General features: G+C 40.8%; 1 protein-coding gene across 6 annotated transcripts in view; it reads left to right on the top strand.

Annotated features, from left to right (window-relative positions):
• Positions 1-1,735: 1,735 nt before the first annotated feature.
• The window catches only part of tp63 (tumor protein p63), a 30,894-nt gene continuing 7,359 nt past the window's right edge, over positions 1,736-25,270 (top strand). The window contains exons 1-7 of one of the 6 annotated variants that reach the window (XM_046391769.1): positions 5,166-5,219; positions 6,557-6,751; positions 6,822-6,956; positions 7,082-7,211; positions 17,438-17,695; positions 24,485-24,671; positions 24,763-24,878. In XM_046391769.1, coding sequence (XP_046247725.1) covers positions 6,591-6,751; positions 6,822-6,956; positions 7,082-7,211; positions 17,438-17,695; positions 24,485-24,671; positions 24,763-24,878 — 987 coding nt within the window. In that variant the 5' untranslated portion in view covers positions 5,166-5,219; positions 6,557-6,590. Of the gene's footprint in view, positions 1,864-5,072; positions 5,220-6,556; positions 6,752-6,821; positions 6,957-7,081; positions 7,212-12,654; positions 12,826-17,437; positions 17,696-24,484; positions 24,672-24,762; positions 24,879-25,270 lie in introns of those variants that run through there. The other 5 variants (XM_046391768.1, XM_046391764.1, XM_046391765.1 and 2 more) reach the window with 5 other exon arrangements.

Raw genomic sequence — 25,270 nt, 5'->3', positions numbered from 1 at the left:
GAACTGACAGACTTTGAGTAAAAGGTTTCCTCTGGCCAACTTTTGGGTGCATCTCCATAAAGATTCGTAATAACATTCATGTCTTCCTGAATGACTTACTGAACTGAATTAAATGACTTTGGCAAGCATTTTACACTTCTATCAAAACCTTATGTCACTTTTTCTATTTATTCAATACTAAAGCTTATGACCAAATACCTGCAGAGCTAATGACATTTACTTTATCTGCAGTGCTAAGTTTAGTGCTAATGAGCTAAAGTTAGTATGCTAACACCCCAAACTAAAATACCTAGTGGTACCTAGTGGACAATGGAAACATTACCTACCAAACATCAGCAGGTTAACATTGTGATTGTCAGTATGTTAGCATGTTAGCATTAGCATTTAGCTCAGAAGCCCCCTATGGCTAAGCAAGCATGGCTGTAGACCCTTAGTCTTGTTCAAACAGCAATATCTCCACAATCACATGAATTCATGAAGGCATACATGTTTGCTTGACAATTAAAAGAGTCAGGTTTCATTTGTAGTGAGAAAAATGTATGATGGTGCTAGCCTACGTTATTTATGAACTGTGTATGATCAGGCCTGTTTATTGAGTAATTTGCTGAGTGTGACCATTTTAATATGAAACATGTTTGATAGTGAACACTTGTACAGAGGCTCTTCAAAATAACAGTGCCACAGTGTCATGTCACCAGGTTGGTCCACATTGTGCATGTCTGCTGTCTCTCATAGATGCAGGCACTCAGAGGAGAGGGAGATGGATAACTTTATTAAAAGTACAAGAGAGCAGCTTAGAGGTTTGTGTTCCCTGGATACACCACATCTATTTATTATCATTCCCCCCGCTGTGACCCTTCCTTTTATTTTAGCCTGCTGACTCATCTGCAGTTCATCTCTTAAAACCACACAAGACATCTAGCTTTACAATGTCATACTGCTTCGAGGGAGAGTCTGATGTTGGAAGAATTTGCTAAGATGTGGCACGATATGCGTGCGTGCTTAAAGAAGAGTTTATGTCGGCTTCAGTAAAGGAGTTTCAAACCGCAATATTTATGTCTGGTGTCTCTTTATTTCCTCTCAAGCTTAAAGAGGATATATGTTAATGGACATCATTTCATCAATTACCCTCCACTAACATCTCATTAGGCATCTAACATCTTGGCCAAAGAGTGCATTTCACTTCTTCATAATCAAATATTTGGATGAATCTGAATCTTGGTGCTTTTGCTGAATTGGCACGGAAGCAACCAGCTCAGAATGTATTTATGGAGATACTCAGCATTCTCGAACCCTCCTGGTCCTTGATGAGACGCGTGACGCAACAGACGTGCCATGGACCCGCAAAACCACTTGGGAATCTGGTGGAATTGTCAGAACTGGCCAGCAAAACACATGGAAGAGTAGGGTAGGGCTGAGCTTTTCAGGATAGTGGATAGCGGTAGGGTGGGGAGGTGCAGGGTCAAATGTAGTTGCTTGATATGTATATCCTAGCAACTGAGAGTGAGTGATATCTTGTACAACATTAAGCTGGGGATTGGTCAGAGAGCTGGCACAAGCCCCTCCTATTTGTGGAGTAGCCTAAGAAAAAATACCTAAATTCAAAACATCTCTCAAACTTTCTCCACTCTGCACTGTACCCTCCAGCACTTTAACCCAGGCCTGTTTGTTTATTTATTTATATTTATATATATTTTTTTTCATTCATTGTATTTATTCTTGCAGTTAATGCACAGATGTTGATACATGTGCATTTATGACAAGCTAGCAATTCTGAAGATTTCAGCAAAGTGAAGTTTGGCATGACAACATGAATTCACCTTACACAGCTGTGCAGCGTTACTCAGAGTTTCCCTTTCATCGGTAAGTACATACATACTGTACTAATTCTGTGAGAAATCACAGAATTAGTTTTCCTTGATATTACAGTGTATTTTTTAATATAATAAATCGTGATCCTGAACCTGATTCAGTACAGAACAAGTACAAGTGACATATTACCTGGATTTAAAATGTGCTATAAATTTAATGTGTGTTCATCTATAATCTTAAACATGTCATTCAGTTTTGAACAGAGCAAACTGTGAATATCAGAAATATTGAACAGGGTGGGAATGTCCCTGCTTTCTGTTTCACCTGCACTGCCACTCAGACTGATACTGTCTGGTGGTCCAAAGTGACCTGTGAACAGTTGTGTCTGCCTGGATCCTCAGCTGCTGCTCTGTCCTGATATATTTATAAGTGTGGCATACTTATGGCAACTGGCAACAATGCATGTGTAAAGGGCCATCATGGCCAAAGTGACAGACAGATTATATGATACTGGAGATGTTTGGTCTTCTGACTTAGTCTTTGGTCTGCTGTAGAAGACTTTAAGGTGAATGCATGATTTTTTTCAGATGCTTTAATCCAGAATGACAGATGACACAGTGTTGATGCAGATGCATCTAGTATATCTTGGCCCATCTACCAAAGTCATGATGATGACATGGTGTTAAGGCATTATGTTGCTTCTTTGGCACTGAAGATCACTTATTTAATTTAGAGTACTCTATTCATTAGCACAGTTAACACAACATAGAATATAATACATTAAAGGAATAAAACAAAATTGTGCTGCTGACAAAAAGTCTAAATTGGTTTATTGATGCATCTCACCTTGAGAAATAAATCAGTGACAACAAAAAATTACATCTTATCAATAAAAAAGTAATTATGACGCATTAGAAGAAGAGGAAGAACAAAACAAGGTAAAAAGACAACCCAATTATATTATATTTGCCAACAACATATTAATCTTTTCAGGTGTTGCTGACAATGAATCACCACAAATAACAACAAAATACTGTGATCTTTACAACAACATTTGAAGCAATAAGATCAATTTATTGATACATTACAAGCATTTTACCACTTACAGCCCTATTAAACAGAACAAAAAACAGAGAACTAATAGATCTATCTATCTATCTATCTATCTATTTGTCTGTATGTTATCAGTGTTTAATCACGATGCAGATCAGATCATTCCACTACAAATCATCATATTACAGTACAGCCTAATTATCATTAGTAATTATAATAATAATTATTGTCTTCACTTATGATCAGACACACAGCCATGTAGTCTTCCATCCATCCATTTTCTATACCGCTTATCCGTCAGGGTCGCGGGGCCACGTAGTCTTAATATTTTTAAATAATATTAACTCAATACAACGTTTTAAAACGATCTGCTGTTATTTGTACTGTACTGTACTAATTGTTGTCCATATGGGCTTCTCAGTAATTATTAAGAAATGTTTTCATGTTTTTTGCTTTCATGCTTTTTGCTATGTCGGTACATCTTAGATGTTCATATTTTATGATGATACATTATTGGGTGCATTTTCTTGCACCCTGTTCTTGTATCTGCATTTGTGTACAGAGCCATTAGTGCTATTTGGCATTTTTATCGCAGTATCACAATGTTCCTCTAGCTGTGTTTGACAGTCAAGTGTTTTCAAATCATCAAGCTTTGATCAAACAGAAAGCTCAGCCTATGTGGCTTAATAATTCATTTACTGGACCTTGATAACTATACTGCTACAGGGTTACAACTACTTTTAAATAAAACCTGCTACCAGCAGTGCTTTAATCTATCTTTGAGCAAAGAAAACTTTTGGCAGCATTACATTATTTGGTGTTGCTTCTTAGATTTTATTCTGCTTTCACGAATAAAGGTATTTTCTCAGACCACAGATTCTCTCCTCTCTTGTTTTCTTTGTATTCCAAACTTTAGAGGAATTTGTTCCTGTCCTTTTGCCCCAGAGGATTTGACTTCAGACTGTTTCACTTCTGTAAAAGTAAGGGGATAAGAGGAGGAGAAACTCTGGGGCTTTCTATTGTTTTGCAGTCATGTCTCTCTTCCAGCCGGAGCTGACAGATGAGGGGGTGAAGGTCTTAGGCCTTTGAACAAGTGATTAATAAAGACACTGGAGAAGGGCCCTGATCGGCTGGGCTGTTTGTTTTGATTGCATTTTCATCGGTCGGTGTGCCCAACCTGCCAAGAGACAATGGCCATCCCTGTTTAGTGCTGACCTCTGCCCCAGTCTCGTCTGGAGGCGCTGCACTGTCTTTAAGTGGATGCTGAACAGCCTTCGCCTCAGGCTAACTGAAAATCTCTCTGAGTAACATGACACCCTGAAGCAGACAAACAACAGCCAGAACTGGGATAACCCCATCCATCTAAACAATCCAAAATAAAAATAAAACTGTTAAACAAGCTATAATAAAAAGAGTTTAATAAATGCATTTAAAAATTAATTTGGAACATTTTTATTTATTTTCCATTTTGCAGTTGACAGATTCTTACCTGCTGAAGTCTTACACAGTCTATAAAAATGTACATGCAGGTGCAAATGGACATGTCTTCCTTAGCTGTTGGTTCCATGACAGTGTGTTTATTATATTTAATAGTATCCAATAATGTTTAGTTAACACTTTTCAATTCCAAGACTGACAGGAGGACTATGTACTATGCAGAGAAAATGTAAACATCATTAAACTGGAATGAGGGCAACTGTCTAAGGACACGGGACAGCAGTAGGTGTAGGTTTTTATAGTGACAGTGAAATCTATTTATGCTCACATGGCTATACGTGTTGAACCTGATGCGCGACTTTAGTATTTATAATCTTGATTCAAACTCGTCAACAGACAATTCCGTGAAGCAAAGCTCAAAAGTCTTTTCGACTCACTCTTCAACGCGTTCTGCCAAACAGCCTATTTCAAAGGGAAATTAAAGCCATAATCAAACTGTTTAACTGAAGCAGAGGTTAGTAGAAGGACCACACCTAAATCCTCCCTTCTCCATTCACAAAAAGATGACACCAAACCTGCTCCACCTGCAACCTACTCATCCTTTTTAATCCATCCATCTTCTTTTGTTTTTCGTCCCGTGACTGTAATCCATTTTATAAAAACGCATTATGGTCGTATCTGCTCAGGAAAGCCAAGCTGCTTATATTCATATTGTGAATGTACAATATAAAGTTATATTGTACATCCACTTCTCCTGCAAATGACCAGTCTCACATTAGGAAGAGTGTCGGTGTTTGATGATCAGTGCTGCAACATTTTAGTTGGTCACACTCTGAGACTTCGAGATTTGCCCTATGCTCCCGCGAGACTCTGGTTGCTGTGACAATTAATAATGCCGGTAACTGGAACAAAATCAGGTAGGATTTTAGTTAAACTCGCGACACTAAAAAACAAAAATCCTTGAATGTTTGTAGGTTAAATAAACTCCAGCCGGACCCACTTTACAGGAGAGATTCCAAGTGTGCACATAAATTATCTGAAATAGTACGTAGAGTAGTGGAGGAGAGCTGCGCTAAAATTACCTGTAGGCCTATCCAAGTTAGCAAATTAGCTGGAATTATGCTAACTCTTGCTAAATAGGCTAGCCAAAGTTAACTAGCATACTGTATAGCATGCGTAACACCTCAGTGCAAATGGCCTTGGCTCAGAAATTAATTTCCTGCGTAAATGCAAAACAGCTAGACAGATTTTTATTTTTTTCATAGTTTTATAACATCTTAATGCTATCTGGTACAGTTAGTTCCACTGAATAAACGGAGCTAATTTTATCATTTTATTAATGACCACTACCTTGTTTGTTGCGATCATTTACCGACTTAGCAAGTGAGTTAAGTCACATCATGACTTAACTCCGATTTACAGATGAAGTTTTTACTGCGTACTTGTAAAGTTTTTGTTTGGCACACGCTCTCTAATCATAGGTCTATTTTTGGTGTGTATTTAGCCTGTCAAAATAATGCACGTATTTCAAGCTTTTTAATAATCACAAATACTGTATTCACCGTTGTCCTTTACATTTCAGATTAGCAAAGGATATATAAAAAAATAATGTACCTGTCCAGTTTCCAACACAAACCAAGATGGAACATATATATATAACTTAGGTCCATCATTCCCACTAGTTGTACATTGTTGCCCTTCTTCAGCAGTCAAAGCCACAAAGTGGCGATAATGCCATAGCCTTTAAACTTTCTTTTTTTAATTTGGCCCATACTGAATGATTTGAAGGCCTAGTCTATAATTTGAATCTCCTGTTTTATGTTTTTGGGCCTTGCAAACTCCATTAGTCTTCATTTTCAATGCCACACTCCCTCATGTGTAGCTCCTGCACAACTGAAATTATTTGCTTCATTAGATATGCTGTGTTTGTAAGTCAGGTATTAATATCAGTCATCACACAGTGTTGGGGAATTCCAAAACCTAAAATAGTGCCAGCTTCAGATTATGGCCCCCCATCTCCTCCCACCCAAGCCCGTCCAGCTGTACACATACCAGAAGTTGCAGCAGTGCTATCATATAGACTGTGGGGGGAATTCCGGCAGTCTCAGACTGCAGCGTGCGCCACTTCAGCAGGAACAATGGCAGGCTGAGCTCTGAAGCAGGTGTAATGTTTCAGGGGAGCAGGTCAAAGTGCCTCTGTCTGAATGGTGCATAATCACCATTATGTGTAGTACAAATATTCAGTATTATGCAGGCTGACTTCTCAACAATGGAAGCACCCTTCATGAATGACTGCCAGCAGGGCTCCTCCTCTGCCTTTCCTCCACTGGCTGGGTGGCCAAATCTCAGCCCTGCACATCAACATCTATGCTGAATGTTTGCTGACAATGCAACTTTTCAACCTAGCTATTAAAATAGTTGGGCCTTTTTCAAAAATGGCAAAAGTAAAGTAAGTATTGCTTATTTGGAATATGTGTGGTAAAATGAATATGATCGTGATTGTTCACGTCTTCTTGCAGTCTCAGGGACCCTTCGTCTCGTTTGTCCTGGAGAGAGAGCCCATTCCTCACCACTATGTCCCAGAATCAGTCGTCGCAGACAGCTGACTCCTTCAGTCAAGATGTATTCAACCAGTTGTTTGATATGCTGGACCAGTAAGTGGATGGTACTAAGTAAAACCAAATGAAACTTGTGCTTTTCAAAGTTCAAAAACAAACATCAGTAACTTGAATGTGTGTGGGCCACTATTTTTGAGTGTCACCTGTCTCTGATGTTTCAGGTCTGCCATTCATTCAGTCCAGCCCATTGAACTGAACTTCACAGACAGTCCAATTGATGGATCTGCAGGAAACACCATTCAGATCAGTATGGACTGCATAACCATGCATGAGCCCGATGAGACGCTTGCTGTAAGTACGTAGGTTTGCTGTTCAAGGACAACAGTTTTATTCTTTATTGTTTTTCACTAGCAATCCCTGCTGCCTCGGTCCCACCATTACCACAAATACAAGTAAAATTAACTATTTTCATCTCAAGATTATATGATCACAATTTACAAGTTCAGCCAGTAATCATTACTGTTAACCCGTAATCATTTATTGTGAAGTGTCTGCTTTGTTTATGGAGCAGTAAGGTTTAAGTAACAACCTTTTCGGTACCAACAATACAAATTTCTAGCTATTTTAGTTAGGAGTCAGTGCCCTTTACAGAAACAGTATACATGTTATAGATGTTTTACCGGTATTTCTGTTTTTTAAAGCAGTCAGTTTTATGCCTCGTGACACCAAGCAATATACAGTATCAGTATCAGTTCATGCTAAAGGTCACAAATGAATTTCAATCTGAATGATCACCCAGAAACATTTGACTACTGTGTGACTTTTAGTAGTTTGAAATAGTACATCATTTTTAACTTTAATATTTTGTGCACTTAGTTGTGGTTGAATGTGTCTGAGAAAACTTTCATTCTGAGTTAATGGGACTTCCTGTGGTAAATTCCATAGATTGTACAATACAGACTATGCTTTCAATTCTCATATTAAAGATGGAGTTTCCCTCGAACAGTTGTGAAAATGTGGTTCGGCGCAGTTCAGCAGACAGTGAATAAGACTGGTTTATCTGTTTTTGTTAAGATGTTGTCTGTAAGGTGATGATATGATCTCATTTAGCCTGAGCTGTGCTTGACCTGGGTGGCCCCTCGGAGATAGGTATTTCTCAGAGTCTTTTGGTGGTGCAATTAGGCAGTTTGCATGCATGATGAGAATATACTCTATGTAGTGAGATTTTAGTTTCCTGTGCTTTTTTTTTCTTTTTTGTGACCAAGAGTTGAAACATGAAGCAAGATTGTGAGATTGTTACTCATGATAATAGGGAACAGACATTTGCAGACAGTGCAGACAAGTAAAGCACTATGACAAACACATTTTGACATTAAAGGTGTATAAATGCGCTGTATGAAGTCAGTTCTGTCTGACCTGTAGCGGGAAACATATCTTTGCTGGTTCTGCTTCTGTGAAATGATGTGCATGTTCTCCTCCCAGTGCAGGAATGCTGTTGTCCAGCCAGGGTGGAAAAAAATAGCAAATAAAATTCTTTTTTCAAGGAGCTGAATAATGTTACCCTGCACATCCCCTAAGGGGGCCTGTGCTCTCTTGAACTGGTGATTAATGGCCCCACCTCCACCACCCACTTTCCTCTACACCAGATAGGGGCGTGGTGCAGTGATTGGCATGCCAGCAACTTGGGCAGCATCCGTGAGGGACTAAGAGTTTGCTGCTGTGGTGACTTGCCAATCACCAAGCCCCAATCTTTCTTACCAAGAAAGGAGCCCCCCCCTCCCCTCCATCTCTCTTCCACCCATGTGAAGGTGTGCCTCCTTCATGAGTCATTAGAATTCAGCTTACTGTTTAGTGCCCTGGGGAACTTATTTGTATTGTGTAGGGTTTATGTTTAATCTGAAATTCCTTTTTCTTCTCGTTTTTTTAAGTAGCTGCAGGGCAACAATTTAACGCAGCACCTGCCTCTCTTGCAGAGGTCCCAGCTCTCATCTATCAGTGCGTGCCTTCTCTATGTAAAGGTGGGGGATGGCTACAAGGGGGGGGGGAGAGGAGCAAGCAAAGGGTAGAATAACATTAAGGAATGTAGCAGAAATAGTGGCAGGAGAAATGCTATATCCTACCCCAAACAGCTGATTGTACACCCAGATAAAGCTCTGATCAGCTGTGCGTGGAAGACGCAGTGTTAAGCAGGGGGACAGAGGTCCCCAAGGGATAGAGTTTAAACAACTATATAGCAGAGTAACTCAATCAACACGCAGCTTCTCTGAGATCTAGTTACATGTTTGTGTTTGGATTCAAACTTTTTTCACCGCACCTTGTGTTTCTTATGTGTGTGGTTGCTATTGCCCCCTTGTTCAATGTCTAAGCAGCAGATCTGTCTCCTCTGCTGTCTTCTAAGTTTAACTGAATTTAAATCTAATCCCAATGCTGTCATCTGTAAAGAATCTGCCAAATACAGTGCAATCATTTCCGTTCTTATGTCAGCATTGGATGTTTTATTCTTTGTCATCTTCAAAGAGTCATTACACCCACTTTCCCTCACCAAAGTATGTTAAAAGTAAGTCCATTTATTTACAGGCAGACATTTTAGGCAGCTGTACCTCCCAACACTAGCTTTGGTATTTTTTTAAAGTTGAGTAACAGGAAGCACAACTTTAAGCTTAACTGGGATTATTCATTAGGGACTCTTATTGTATTAAATCCAAAGTGCACCGAAAACCCAATCATAATGCACGCTTCTTTTTTTTAATGCTCCACCAATTTGCCTCTAGCACATTAAGTGTTTTTTAAGGCGTAGTACCAAGGAATGAAAGCTTACCACGGTCCACTTGAATAACTGTTGAGTCGAATGAATGTGAATGTTGGGATGCCTCCACATGATCCCCTATCACCCTTATCTTTTGTATTTTTACATTTTCTTACATCTTTCTAGAACTTAGATCACGTTTACCAGTACTTTTATATAACTCTTTTGCATCAGACCAGATTCAACTGAAAACTTGTAGATCACATCCTTTGAGAGAGAATAAATCCTTCAACAGTAATCCCACAAATATAGACTTTTTAAAATATCTGATTTTAAGTCAATACTATCCTACATGCATCAGTGAAACCAGACTGAATTTTAGCTGGAAAAAATCCTGGTTGCAAAATAGTGTTTTTTTTTATATTAATATTTTATTAGTATTTTAATAGTAGAACAAGGATCATCATTTAAACAGAAATATTATTGACAAATGGAAAGAAAAAGCAATACTCCATGACAGGACAAGCTTTGGTCAGGGTAATGTAAATATAGAGAGCTGTCAGGAAAGCATCTTCACAGCAGTCATTTAAAGGTCAACATCCCTTCCCTCATCCTAATTTTTGCATTGTTGCAGTCTGAACAATGCTATACACACATTGTATGCATCTTGTGGCTTGGTGTTTAATAGTCCGGCATGTTCAGTGTTTACCTTGATTTGTTCCTATTGGAATGTACGGCTGTTGGAATTGAAGGCAGAACCAGTGGCCCAAAAATCAAAATTAGAAATGGGTTCCTGGGGTTACATGTTCCTATGGCCAGTGGTCATTTATGGGACTGTTGTGAAGTTGAGTCTTCATTGGGTATAGTGACTCTGTGTTCTGTGTTGTAGAGCTTCCTGTAATACTATTGAATATAATTGTCACTTGTCTTAATACTTGGGTTTATTTGATAAATACAGTTCACTGTACTGATCAGTTATCAAAATAACCCTGATACTGAATATCAACTCTGCTGTGGTCTAATTAAGCTTGAACTTAGAGCAGTAAAAGCCACATCCAAATACTGGTACAATTATGGCTGATAAATCACTCAGCCTGTTGTGTTGGTCTTTTCCCTTTAAAATGGTTCAGGCAGCTTTTGAAATCAGTTTAAATCAGCATGTAAATTATGCAAAGGCATTTTCAAATAGGAGCATTTCAAGATTTGTTGGCAGTTGATTGTGAGGAATTTAGGAATGGCCAGGAATCTCTCTGTCTTGCGTCTGTCGGTGAGGATGGGAGCTTGCACTGTTTTTAGGGCAGGTGTCAGCCACTGTGGCCTGACACTTGATACTAAACTAATCTAGCTGACTTAAGAGACAGGCGCTTTAAAAGGGGAAAACTTTAGTAAAGCCTCTTTTGCCTGAGCCCCTGGATCTGCGTGTCTTTAGCTATTACCTGGTTCTACTCTCTTCTTAGTTTCTCACCACTGTAGCATCTTCAATGATGCAGTTAGTAGACATGTAACTGCACTCTGTGAAATTTTGAAGTTAAAGCAAAATGTTACCAGTGAATAGTTTTTAGGCTCTTCAGTTAAAAAGGATTGGTTTCATTATTGGTTCTTGATTTCTCCTCTGTTTAATTATGTAAGAAAAACATGTAATTTAAGTTTAAGAAATTACTTGATTTACATGCCCACACAGTTTGTTGCACCCCGAGTCTCAGCTACATTAAAATACTAAGTCTAATGCAGCTGTTGTTCTATATTTTACTTCAGCCTCACCCCCCCCACTTAGTGCTCTAACTTGTTTTCAGATGCCATTGTTGTTTTAACATAATTAGAAGTTTGTTTAGCTAAACTAATTATCACACACAGAAGGTTTGGCTAGGTCTTCACTGACGCCTGGGTCCCTTGGGAGGCTATTGAATTGGGCTCTTTAAAGTGTTGATTTGCCTTTGTGACAGGCTGACCTGGAGGCCTCAACAGGGTGTGGCTGCTGATTGGAGACGCTGACTTCAGGTCATAGTTTTCAGACAGCTTTCAAATCATTCTGGCCACAGGGCAAGAATTTTAGCCCTCCATCTCTGTAGTTATAGAAGTGATTTGCATCCTTTGGACTAGTCTCCTTCTTTATCACCTACCAGTGCAGCACTACACTTAAGTCTACATGTCCAGTATTATTCCATTCCAGATTTCTCTTATAGTGGATGATTAAAATTCTTATTTATCTGATCTTTCAATAGATGAATTTTCACACCTACAAGTACTATTTTTAGAAAATGGCTCTCTGAGATCTATTAGACTTTGTAGCAACAGCCATTTCAAATTTTGATTCAAACTCAACTAAGCCCCAAATGCACCAATTGCAGGTCCCCACTTTAAATATATATATATATATATAAACAAATTGTTCTTAAATGCGTTCAGAGATTCTTTTGGATCTGTCTTCTTTGTAGAGAGACAGCTGGTCAGTGCCAGCACCGGTTCAGTCTCTGAAGCACAATGCATGTGTTCAAAACATATCTACATCAGTCATCTCTGATAGATACAAGCAATCTACAGCAGTCAGATTGTTCCTCTGGGGGCTCTACGTTGGAATAGCTTGAGGGATGCAGAGAGGAGCCATTCTTATGCTAACTAGCTGTTGTAGGTATACTCTCCCAACCCCAGACACAGCTTCTCACTCTGAGGCATGCTGGCCTAACTTCTTACTGTGCACGTAGAAATAACAAAAGAACAGTGCTCTAAAGATTTCTGTATTTTTAGGTACTCTTATCTGGATTGTCATATTTTTCTACTTTTAGAAGTAAGGAAAAGTCCAAAAAACTAAAATGCAAGTATGTGATGAAAGCATTTCTAATTTTTGTTGAGATTTATATTAAACACTGCTCCCTAGACAAAATAGTTGTTTGATACTCACCGAATACGAGGAGGCCTGCAGAGCCTCAAAGGAAGTCTAAGAAGACGGTGCTTCTTCTGGAGATGGGTGTGGATTCAGGTATTGGACAGGTAGCTCCTTAGACCCCTCCCCTCTCTTCCCGGTATATATGACCTTCCCGTAGATTCCTATAGAAGCTTCTGCTTGTCCACTTTGCATCTGTAACCCACATCACTCCTTCAGAGTGAGGAAAAGAGATTTGTGGAATCCTGGAGTCAGTGGAGCAAACAGCAGCAGCTCTGCTCAATCTCAGCGCCAACATGTTGTACCTGGAGACGGGAACCACCACATCTTATAGCGAGGTAAGGCTAGTGGATGAACTGGTGATGGGCCATCTGCCGTCGTGCCCATTCCTTTAGTTGGTTCCCTAAAGGTCCTTGGGACTAATGAAATATTACAGAGTAAAAAAGCCTTGTACTTCAGGAGTTCAATTTTATGTCACTGTTCTAAATGATCTAAAATCATAGATTCATGTGTATCCTTTTTACTGGGCACTTTTTTGCTGTAACCCAGGCTTTTAATGTTGAGTAAGTAAAGTAAAATATAAATGGCCTATTTAAATTAGGTAATAATTATCATAGAAAGGCTTCACGCAGACAAGCTGTTTTTTGTATTTGACAGTATGTGTGTGTTTGCGTGCACATCTGTGTGCGTGTGGCCGAGAGCAGGGGAATGTAAACACCCGGAGAATCTCTCATACAGTATGTTCTTCTTGTAAAATGGCTGCTGTCTGGCAGGGCATGAGTTGTTGTGATTTACTTTGAGTCTGATTGTTGTTGTTGCATGAAAATCTGACCTCTGAAATGCTTTGGAGGGTTTTGATTTTTTCACTGTGAGAAATTTTATTCCATTTCACGGAAGCTCAGGAGAAAATGAAGAATCAAAAAGAAAATATAAAAACCTCACATTGTAAGTTATTTGGATTATTAGAAACAACTTTGTTATTATTGTCTGCTTTATTTGGCTAGAAATTCAGTGGAGGATACTCATGCGGCCAGAAATTTGCATTTGCTTTTTGTGAAGCAAGTGTCTTTCTCCAAGATGTCTGATATTTCCATTAAATTCTCTTCTGTTCTTTGAGACAAAACAAACCATAAATATAAAAAAGTTTTTAATGCATCAGTCTGCATTATAATTTCTTAGTTTGCCAAAACCTCAGATGTTCACAATTTTCACTTCGAAAACGCAGCAGTCCTGATTAATAGATCTGTTTGCGGAGCTTGTTTGTAAACACTAGAAGCATCTTGTAAAGTGACATAAATATGAAAGGAAATTTGTATTTAGATTACTTTCAGCTTCTTTATTTAGATCCGACAAAATGGGATTCAAAATACTGAAACTGTATGGCGCCGCATTAGGGCAGCTGAACCATATTGGTACAGTGGAAAGCCCAAAAAAAAACTGACCCCATCAAGCTCAGCATATTTGAGAACAGTTTGCTAAAAGCAAAACTGATGCTTTAGACTCAGAATAGTTAGTGTGTCTTCTCTGCCTAAGCTCCTATTTTTCTTTGTCATTGGCTGCTTTAGTGAACTATTGTGTCATGCTTCTCTTGTTATGCTTTACCAACCAAATCCTGCATCTATACTAAATGCTGAGCAAGTGAGCGGTGATAGATTCTCAGATTGCAGGTTGTAGATAGCAGGTGTGTCAGGTCATCGTCTTTTAAGTTGTTGAGCAGGGGGTCTTTAAGTGGTGTCCAACTCAACCCCTCCAGTGTGTGAGGTATCAGGTATCCCCCGTCCCCAGTCTCCTGGGAGCCGCTGCAGCCATTAGAATGTGACTGGCCAGGCGCTGCTGTTTAGTCCAGGATCGTAATTGCTTTAATGGTGTGTTGATGTAGATACAATCACCTGCTCTGCCCACCCCAGCAGGTATAAGGTGTAGATAGACCCCCACCCAGCCCCACCTCAACCCCCAACCCCATTGAGCCTTTAATTCGTCCCTCCCCCGTGGTCACTCATCACAGTCCCTTAGACACTGTTATATGGTGGCCTAAGGTACATGGAGCAGACCACCAGAGTGCCTGGAATGGGAGCTATTCCCCCCTCAGGCCAGGTCTGCTCTGGTTCCTGTCACCTATTGGTCGTTCAGTTGGTGCTTACACTTTGTGACCACCTAACACTAGCAGCAACTGGAGAATTTGCTAAGCTATAAATGAAATAGTTGCACAGTTTATGCAGCTATGTGGCATTCATGGTGTTCATGGAGGGGTAGCGTTTTACAAGTAAATGTGCTTCTTCTACAGTTTTTACAGAAATCACAGAATGTTTGGTACCTTGTACCTTGGTACATTGCGAATGACATACAGAGTAACATTAAACAGAAACTAGTCGCAACCTCTGAACTGACAGAGACCTTGAAGACATTCTTGTCATCTTGTTACACACGCTGCAGTGGTAACAGTAATATATGAATATAATCATATCACTAAAAACTACTCATTAGATCTGTTCAAAATATTACATTCATTTATCCAAGTAATTTGTGTGTATCAGTGTGCCATACCTAATGCCACTATGTTGGCATTGGCTATAACTTAAATTAGTGCCACTGTGTGTATTTCAGAATTCTGTGAAATGTGTTCTGGAGAATTCACATTCACAGTGTAATGAACAGACCATTACTCTGAAGGTCAGCAGTCTTCTTTCCTGTTGGCCTGAAATGCTTACTCAGGCATTTGTTTCAGACAAAGAAATGAGCTTGAAGGCCTCGAACAGACAGCAGAACCTTTCAAAAAGTTTATTAGAGGCTTTTGAGTATGTCAAAGCTGCTGATTTACTGTGTTCCTGCTTAGCAGCCTGACATCCCAAAGGCCTAAACACAGTGTGGGCTATAAACAGAAGGAATTTTTAAGAGCAGCTAAAGTGGTTATTAAATAGTTGCTGTATTATAGTGGAATAAGATCTGATGAAAGGAAACGAAGAGAAGGCCTGAAACTCCCTTGTACAACCTTTTTCAAAGGCTGATATCCCGCTTCCAGTCAATTAAACATTAAAACATGATGAGTTTAGGTGAGATTCTGCTACTGGGCCTCACTATTTGGTCAATTATGGCTTTATCCTCATCTTTGATCCTTATATTCATTTAGAGCATGAGAAGCATTATCCAGGGCCCTGTATTTAATGTTAAGTATTCTATGTCAGGCATTATGCTTTATGTCCCAGCTTTTATCTGATTTTGGTCCCTGGCCAGCATCAACCTTTTCTTTAGAATAATAATTTGACATTGATAATTGGTGCCTGTCACATCCACCCTCACAGCTACCAGCATCACATACTGAGGGAAGCTATGTCGTCTCTGAATGGCTGAGCGCCTCAGTGCCACTGCAGTGAATTGTGCCACAGTTCAAAAGAAATCCCTCTGATATCATGATTGCTGACTCCTCACATACGGGAAAACACTGTTCAAACAAGAAATTGTGACACCATGTTAGTTCCCATGCAGAACAGGGAATATTTCCTTGTTTTCATTCACATAGGCTAAAATAAATAAATTAAAGTAACTGATGTTATTTGTTATTGTTAGTCACATCAGTCAGAACCATACCTATTTTTCTGCTCTGTGATCATCTACACAGGGTGACCCTTAAGCCAATTGGGTTTAAACCTTTATAATACGTGTGTGTACTTAGCCCATTGTAAGGGAGTGTGTGTTTGGGAAAGCTTCTCCCTGCTAAAGGCTAGAGGATCTCCACCAGAGTGGAGTCTTCTTTCTTTCTGAGTGAGTGTGTGTGTGTGTGTGTGTGTGTGTGTGTGTGTGTGTGTGTGTGTGTGTTCGTTCTTTCCAATTCACAAAACATTTGTCTCCTCTAACACCTGCATGCCCAGCATAATTGTTCTCCAGACAAACTCTTATAAGCCCTGTTGTCAGGATTTCCGGAGGGTTAAGCAGTCTTGCGCCGCACACACAGTGACCCTCATCCAAACTGCAAGCTACCCTGTGGCGCTGTTGCACAAGTATGCTGAGGTTGACTCGGATGACCTCTCTCAGGTGTATCTGTCTGACTGTGTGAGTCTGTCTGCGCCTGTGGTTATATGAATCTATATGTAGACATTGCTTCATTAGTTACTACCATAATTATTACTTAAATAGTGTATATGGTGTACCTATTCTGTGTTTTGTTGATCATCTGGCACACCACTAACACCTGGCAGTGCGATGGGTGTGAACTGGACAGCTGTGGTCAGCCGTGCTTGAAATAAACAAGAGGCCGTGGAGAGATTAATGGCTGTCTAAAGAGTGAGAGCCATGGCACCTCGTCCAGGAATGTGCCATTTATAAATGGAAAGGAATGAGGTGAATGGCAAGTGGAGCAAGCAGGAAGGGGCTGGCCCTGACCCAGGTGTAGTCTCCATCCTGTGTAAAGGCAGATATTTTAATTCCATTCCTCCTGTCTGAATAGTTGTGACTGTGGAAAAGGGAATACGAAGGCAAATAGTAAAGTTTGAAGGAGAATACTGATCCAGAATAGAGGCATGGGCTGGTGATTTCATTGATTGAGTGATAAAAATTTTGTATTTCTATCATTTAGACATTTCATTAACACATTGTTTCTGCAAGGAGCATAGACCATAAACACAATGGAAACAAGATCTCCACTTCCTGTAGCATACTTTCTTCACATGTTGTCAGCCTTCACCACCTTCAGTCCTCACTCGGCATGCAGTATTCTGTTACCAGTACATGTTTTCCTTTGGTAAATAGATTGTAAAAACACTTTCAGGACTGAAGTGTTTCTTAACTAAAGTACTTCGATATATCTTTGTTTAAGGTCAGTCATTATTTTACCTGAGACTATGTGGTATTTTGTAGTAATTTACTAATTATGTCATGTGAAATTCTCCAGAAATGATTGAAGACATTCCTCTTTCATGCCCCTCTCTCCCCCATCCCCTTCCATTTTGTCTCCAGTCACAGTACACAAACCTGGGGCTCCTGAACAGCATGGATCAGAACATTCAGAATGGTGGCTCGACCTCTACTAGCCCCTACAACAACGACCACGCACAGAACAACGTGACAGCCCCGTCACCCTACGCTCAGCCCAGCTCCACCTTTGATGCCCTTTCTCCCTCACCGGCCATCCCATCCAACACAGATTATGCGGGGCCCCACACCTTTGATGTGTCTTTTCAGCAGTCTAGTACAGCAAAGTCTGCCACCTGGACGGTAAGACACTTACTAATCACAGTAGTTTCTGCAGTCCTCTTAATGTAATTCTCGCTTATGGTCAAGCAGTATTTGCCAATAATCCAGGTGGTAACATACATGGCTATCTACTGTTGCAGTGGACAGTAAAGGATAAACTCCTTTTAAAGAGAACAGTATTTTAGGAAGTTTGCTTGTCTGTCTTATTTAGATCAATGACAATTCCTATCTGTTCTCAAAATGCAGGGCTACAATGAGTAGCTAGTTATCTTAATTAAGTGTAAAGATTGGAAACGGGGTAGCAGAAAGTAATAAAATCCACCTACCAGCATCCTAGAAGCTCATTAATTAACATGTTATATCTTGTTTGTTCACTCAGTACAAAAGCAAAAGTGTAACAACCTGACGATTTTGTGTGCTGGAACGGTTGGCAGACAGCCAGGTGACTCTGTGATTTGTCCTTTTTACATCTTGGTTTTTGAACATATTTTGGCCTTGTATTTATGTACACACACAGGTGATGTTGATCTTCTCATCTAACCCTTACCAAGTATATAGTGCAAAAAAAAAAAAATATATATATATATATAGTTATATGTGTCATATGAGTGTATACATGTCATAATAAATATGGACTCACAGAGACACATTTATGGAGTCATCGTAATAGGACAGCATAAGAGGCAGTGATTTGTCAGGGTAGGGCTTAAGGAGATGCTTCTAACCATGAACACCTTATCTGTCGATCAGTGCTCTAAGCAGATTTAGGCGCACATTATGTGAAAGTCCTGAGTTGCACAACCACATCTGGCAAGGGAAGAACTTCACTTGAGATGTATAGCTTCAAATCATGACTAATCCTCAGGCATTTCTTGTGAAGAGTGAGACATTATACCTCACTTCGTGGAAAAAAAGAAAAGCCAAAGGGCATGATCTCATTTAATAGCCTTTCACAATAAGAGACATTTCTTATGTTTCAGATGTAATCCTAGACATATACACAATGTCCATGGATGTCAGAAACAACTCATCAATATACCCTCACTTAGCTCCCAGTATTTAGTCATGTTCAAACTCCTCTTTACTCACAATTTAGGCAAAGTTTACTGGCACTTTGTTGATGACAGAGGTAAACAGGCTCAACTGTTGGTCCAGGTGTGGTGATGCCCTGTGCTGCTAGATGTCACCATGTGATGCTCCGTAAACCTACACAACCAGCTCCTCCTGCTCTGTCATTATGCATGACAGGACTGAAGGACAGCTGTTGCATTAGAGCCTCACCTGCTCAGTTGTTTATTTGTCTGATCTGCACTGCTGTAACAGCCTCACAAGTTCAGTGTATTAATGCACCCTAGCGGACATCATAGGTGACAGAAGTGTCACCTTCACCTGTTCCCTTTTGGGGAGTTCCAAGGCTTCACTCTTCGGCTATATATGAAATTTTGCAGAGTTACATAATGGATCCACTTTACACTAAAGTAGGTAAATATTGGAATTCAAACGGAAATGGTTATTAAAAAGATCATTAGTGTATGTTTGATGACTGACAGTCCATATAAGTCATCCCTGTCAAATTTGTTCATAGGGCCTGTTGTAAAACCTGCTGAGAGTAAAGCAGTGAATTTAATGCGCTGTGCCTTCCAAGTAAACAGGGTGAACTCAGGGAGTGCTGGGCAATCTCACCTTTTTCCTTGGCCGCACTGAGTGTGAGACTGTGACATTTACCCAATTCCCACAGTGGCTCACTCATCCCTCTCATTTTCACCATTCAAAAACAAAAGTGTTTGTCTGCTGTGCAACTGTGAGGAGGTAAAGAGTGTGGTTTGTGAGAGGCACGCCCCATAGCTTGAGCCTCATTGGTTTAGGACACATCCCCAGCATAGACAAATGTAGTGCAACAGACTGTGTCCCACAGTCATAACAGATGATGCAAGACCGGCTTGATTGGTCTGACTTAACATGGAAAACTAGTGGATTGTTACTCATTATCACTGTACTGACTAAAGTGTATAGCTTTCCCTGACGCCTAAACTTTATATTTGCCTGAGTAATAATTATCTGGAAAAATTAAGGAAAAAAAGAAAAGATTTTTAACTCTTTGGTAAGTCTGGTAAGAGTCTCTTGATGTCACACTTCAGACCTTTTCTTTGCTGGTTTCTGCCTTACCATTGTTCAAAAGATTGTTCAAAAGTTCATCTAAAAATAGTGAAACAACATCTTAATACTGACTCGGAGTTGTTTTCTCATTTCATGGCCAGGCTAAAAATTGGTTCATCATTCACTAAATATGTCTTGCGTAACTGCAAAATGCAGTCACTTAATCCCACCGAAGAGTACTTGACACAGTTCTGCCTTGCTGAACAGTGTTTTTTTGTATTGCTGATGATCTTCCATAATAGCTCATAGAGAGGGTCATTTTCCCCATGGTCTCCTGCAGCAGTCAACTGATTTCTAAAAAAAATGTGATTATAGCATTGGTTCCCATCCCATAGGAGGCTCCCTCACCTGATCTTAGGAGATCTTTCGCAAAGCTCCCCGTAATCTTAACCCAGCAGCTCAACTGCTGGACTGATGGACCGATGGCATGGAGCCACTGAAGATGTCACCACCACAGCTTTGCTGTGCATAGATCTGCTAATGCCCTCTTTTTGAAGGCCTGCGGGATCTTCCATGGGACTTAGTGGACTGTGTACTGTGCTTTTTGATGACTGTTCTTATGGAGACACACCTAATCCCTAACCCACACCTTAACCTCTTCCTGTCTCGGATGACTGTGACACACACAGAGGTGCAACACGTCAACATTTCCCAGAACTGCTCCCAGTTTCTTGTCGGCACTTCTGCATTCTCCGTGAGGCTCCCTCCATAACGTTTAGTTTGAAAAAAAAAACAAAGGTGAAAACACATGTTAGAAATGCGTCGTCTTTTTTGCTTTACTGAATTAATGGAGTGTCGCCAATGAGGCAACCATTGTGGGCTAGCGATGCAACTGTTGTTAGACTGAAGATTGGTGTTGTTTGCCCTGTGTAGTAACTGCCACCATATATAGCAGTCAAAGCAGAAGAATGTCATCGTTTGAGCTATCACTGGGACCCTGTAGAGCTAGGAGGATTACAGTAATGGATTGAGGGCCTGTAGATAATACTTGTGTAAATACTGTGTGCCTCTTTCCTGAACCCTGTGCTCTTGGAGTGGGCTCTGTCTTTTTGAGAGAGTTAAGCTTGATGGCTGCATCTCACATTGCGCCGGAGGAGGAGGAGAGCTCTTGAATGCTCAAAGAGAAGAGTGTTCTAGCGAAAGGCAGCAAGACTCAGCTTGCCCCTGGAACATCTGCGGGCCCGTCCCACGCCTCACGAGATGGGGCTGAGACTTGTTTGTGTCAAGAAGCTTGTCACAACTCGCCCATCACAGGGAGACGAGCCCTAAAAGCTACAGATGGGAAAAGGTAGAGGGGAATTTTTTTTAAAAAGGCAGAGTTGAAAAGGTTTTTATGACATGGGCTATGGGATTTCTCATTAATCTGTGTGGAAAAGCCCATTCTCTTACAGTTTGGATTACAAGATTCTTTTATATCCTAACAAACACTTCCCGTACAGATACCTGCAGCCGTGATTGACCTCAACAGAAAACAGGATCGTGCTTTAGTTGTATAAATACAGAAAAGATATTATTCTGTCATCAGGGGAAGACGATCAGAACTAATCAAATCCTTACTGAGTGTGTGGGATCTCTCAACACTAAAACTAATATTGTGTGATGACTCAGCTTTAGAATAATAACACAAACATGTTTTTTCTGCTTCAATAGTACCTTGAAGGAAAACACAGGTTTTAGAAATCCTTTGAATGATTTAAAAAAAAACAGGGTTTTCAGCAATAAAAAAGAATGAATAGAAAATCTGAATCTCCATATGTCTCCTCCTGTTGGCTTTTATTTTCAGTTCCAAATGTAGTGAACTTAGTTGTGGTTACTGATATTTGTTGGTGAAGACAAGGGATTGATTGGACAATCCCAAAAGTGATGAGATAAGAGATGCGTATTGGACTCTTTCCGCACTGCCTACATGAACATGATGCCACATGTCATTGTGCAGGTTTGCCTCTGGACAGGTGTCATCACTGAGGTTGTGGAGTCAAGTTCGGTGCTATAATGACTACAACAAAACATAATTTAAATAAGAAAGTAAAACAGTATAGAGATGTAATGACCCCACACTCATTTTTTCCCAAGAAGCAGGTGTTTCGTTTCTGCTTGAGAGAAAAGACGAGAGGAAAAAAAAAAACCTCCTTTGCGTTATTGTTGAATTAAACAGGTTTGGGAGAAGCTTTAGGCATGACATGACATGTCAGGTATGAAGAAGACAAGACCAGAGGCGCCAAACGGTGCTTGTTTAAGGCCTGATGTTTGTCAGGACTTGACTTCTGCATGCGCCCGCAGCGCCTGTCAGGGAGAAAAGAACGCTACAGCTGTGGGCCTGCCTCAACCTGTGCTCAACGGGAAGTGTGTGTTTGTGTGTTCAAGTGTCTCATGTGGTAATTGCACACATGCAGCACTGTACAAGCATTAGAACAAATTGTGTGTTGCATGTAGTCAGATGATGATAAAAACACATTTTCATTATTACACCAGCTTATAAGATGCAGAAGAGTCAATGATTGTCTCAATTATTTGTACAGCAGCATTTGGAGTAAATTGTGTTTGTACACACGACCACTTGAGGTCATTCTTTAGTTTCTTCCACCTCACTGCCACTTGTGCCAGTTGAAAGCAAGTCACATGAGCTTCTTGCCAACAGTTTTCTTTGAAATGATTGTGATTAAGCAGCTCCTTATTGTGCGCTGTGTTCCTTGGCTGCGCAATTCACACTGTGACCAATGAAAGGCTCATAATTACATGTTAACACCTGAGCGCCGCACCCTGTGTGAGCCACTGAATCCCATCAGTCAACTGGCTGTCCTCCACCCTTAGCAGTGTTAGCTTTTGCCGGCCGCTGCTTTCAGCAATCAGCAGCAGCTCCTGGTCTCACTGCTGAGCAAACACAGCACCAACAGCACATAGCTGAGCGCTTAAAGTTTGTAGCTTCAGGGCTGGGATGGTCCTCGTGTGTGTGTGTGTGTGTGTTTGTAAGTTTGAGACCATAGGTTATGATGGTTTTCTGACTCTAACGTCTTTGATTAAGTCTTAGTCGTCTGAGGTTGTGCTGTCTCTGCCTTCAGCTGCAAAAACCCAGCTCCCTGTAATTATTCAAAACCCTTCATACTGACCCTTTACACATCACATCTCTCTTTTCTCTTTGCCTCAATACGCTGCTACCTCTCTTGTCTCTCTGCTTGGCTTCTCCACCTCATTTAGCTGATTGACAGAGGCGTACAGAGAGTATCAGGTTAGGAGCGAGGGGACAACCTCAGCCATTCATCTTGGGCTTTTTTTTTTTATTTTATTTTTTTGAGCACTGCTTTGATTTTAGGAAAGAGTCAGTTCAATCATTGCGTTGATGTACATGTCCCAGAGCTTGAACTGTGGTCATTACAATCTTTCTGTTAACTCGATGTATTTCTGGCAAATCAGAACAGTTGACGCTGATTTTGTTTTTATAACCTCACTGCCCACTTTAATATTATCTTTACTTCCTAGCAGTGAATATCAGAGGCACCGTGCTTTGTCAGTTTTTCCTCTGCGTGTACGGTTTATAATGAGGTCACCTGAGGGAAGGAGCATCGATGAGAACTTGGGTTATTATTAACTGGCCTTCTCTCTGGGTGAGATGCACGGTAGATAGAGTAGAGTAGAGTATGGGAACGAGAGGTACGCGTTTGAATTCGTCCTGATGAAAGGAAAGGTTGTGCCTGGGGAGCAGGGGAGAAAACGACTGTGCCAAGCTTGTGTAATATTTAAAGTCAGCACAGACGCTTACTGGGATGAGGTTCTTTCTTTGGAGCGGCACTTAATAGAGGTGGAATTTAATGTTTCACTGTTCTCCAATGCAGCCTCAAGCGCTTTTCACAATGTTCACTTTTCTTCACTCTGAAATGAACCTGACAGGGAAATTTTCCCCTCCACCCAGTGTCTCCTGCACACAGAGGATTTAAAGCTGTGCTTACACAGCAGTGATTTGAATGGTTTGTTTACACAGTTGTGTTTTGCCTATTAGCAACAATTCAGTCTTTCTGATGGCTTACTGCTTATCAATTCTAACAGGGCCAGGGATCAAGTATATTCATTAGTCATGACTCCTGGCTTACAAGACCTGAATGGGAGCCAGTTTGCGTGAGCAACCATCACATTTTGGCACCAGTCATAGATGAATCTTCTGTAACCCCTAAAAACTGAGTCATTTTCATCCAACCCCACAAGGAGGTTTCTCTCCTTGTTTTGCTCCACCTTGTGTGGGGTTGGCTTGCCAACCCCTTCAGAAGCCCTGTTCTGTATGATGAGTGGCCATCAGATGCTTTAGCAGAATACTCCTCCCTTGAAGATGAAAGCCAGGCCCTGTTTAATTGCTGCTGGAGGGGTCCATTTTATGGCGCTCCTCGGAAGTCCCAGAGGCTCTCAGTGAGACATCTTTGAGGTTTCCCAATACACACCCGAAGCACCAGAACTTGTGTGTGTTTATTTAAGTAGGTCATAATCACAGTCTTGTCTTAAACCCCTCTGCTTCAGGGGAAACCAGAAGTGCAGAGTCCAGGCAACAGGTGTTACAGAGAAAATTTTGGCAAAAAAGTTTTTAGCCTCTGAAACAGTCTGCTTATAAACTTTTTCGAGCAAACATTGTTACCTTTGTAATCTTTTGTTTTCTTTTCTCTTTTCCAGTACTCAACAGAGCTGAAGAAGTTATACTGCCAAATTGCTAAGACATGTCCCATCCAGATCAAAGTCCTGACCACCCCACCACAGGGTGCTGTGGTCAGAGCCATGCCTGTTTACAAGAAAGCCGAACACGTGACCGAAGTGGTGAAACGCTGCCCGAACCACGAGCTGAGCCGCGAGTTCAATGACGGTCAGTTCTTTAGATTGAAAACTTCTGTTTCACCTCAGTGATCCTTGCCCGCTGTCGACGTTTTTAATGACACGACTCTTGCTGTCTCCAGGTCAGATAGCCCCTCCGAGCCACCTGATCCGTGTGGAGGGAAACAACCACGCCCAGTACGTGGAGGACACCATCACTGGAAGACAGAGCGTATTAGTTCCCTATGAACCTCCCCAGGTGAGCTGTCTGTCATCGTGGAGCAAGGCCAGTTGAATGCCCCGTCAGCGACACCTCACCGCCTCAGCCGGCACTGACAGATAAGAGCAGTGACAGACTCTGAGAGCCCCTCAGTCCTGACACGCAGCAGCTGCTGTCCCCTAAAGCCCCTCAGTATGAACACCACTTCATCTCAGTGCAGGCCTCAAGAGAACCCACATGGGTTATGCAGATCATATGGCAAGTAGTGGTGTATAATTAAAAGCCAGGTTGCATTAGCTGATCATAAGATCTCATGTAGGTCTAGTTCAAGTTCCAACTTCTCTTTGGAAGGCAGGGTCTCTTCTCTGATTACAAATATGGTTCCATTGTTTTAGCCAGTAACTTTGATAGTTTTAGGAAGCTCCCTGACA

This window comes from Scatophagus argus, chromosome 6 (genome assembly GCF_020382885.2).
Source record: "Scatophagus argus isolate fScaArg1 chromosome 6, fScaArg1.pri, whole genome shotgun sequence".
NCBI classification, from domain to species: Eukaryota; Metazoa; Chordata; class Actinopteri; family Scatophagidae; genus Scatophagus; species Scatophagus argus.
Note: the sequence above shows the minus strand (reverse complement) of the source record. Positions and strands in the feature narration are given on the sequence as shown.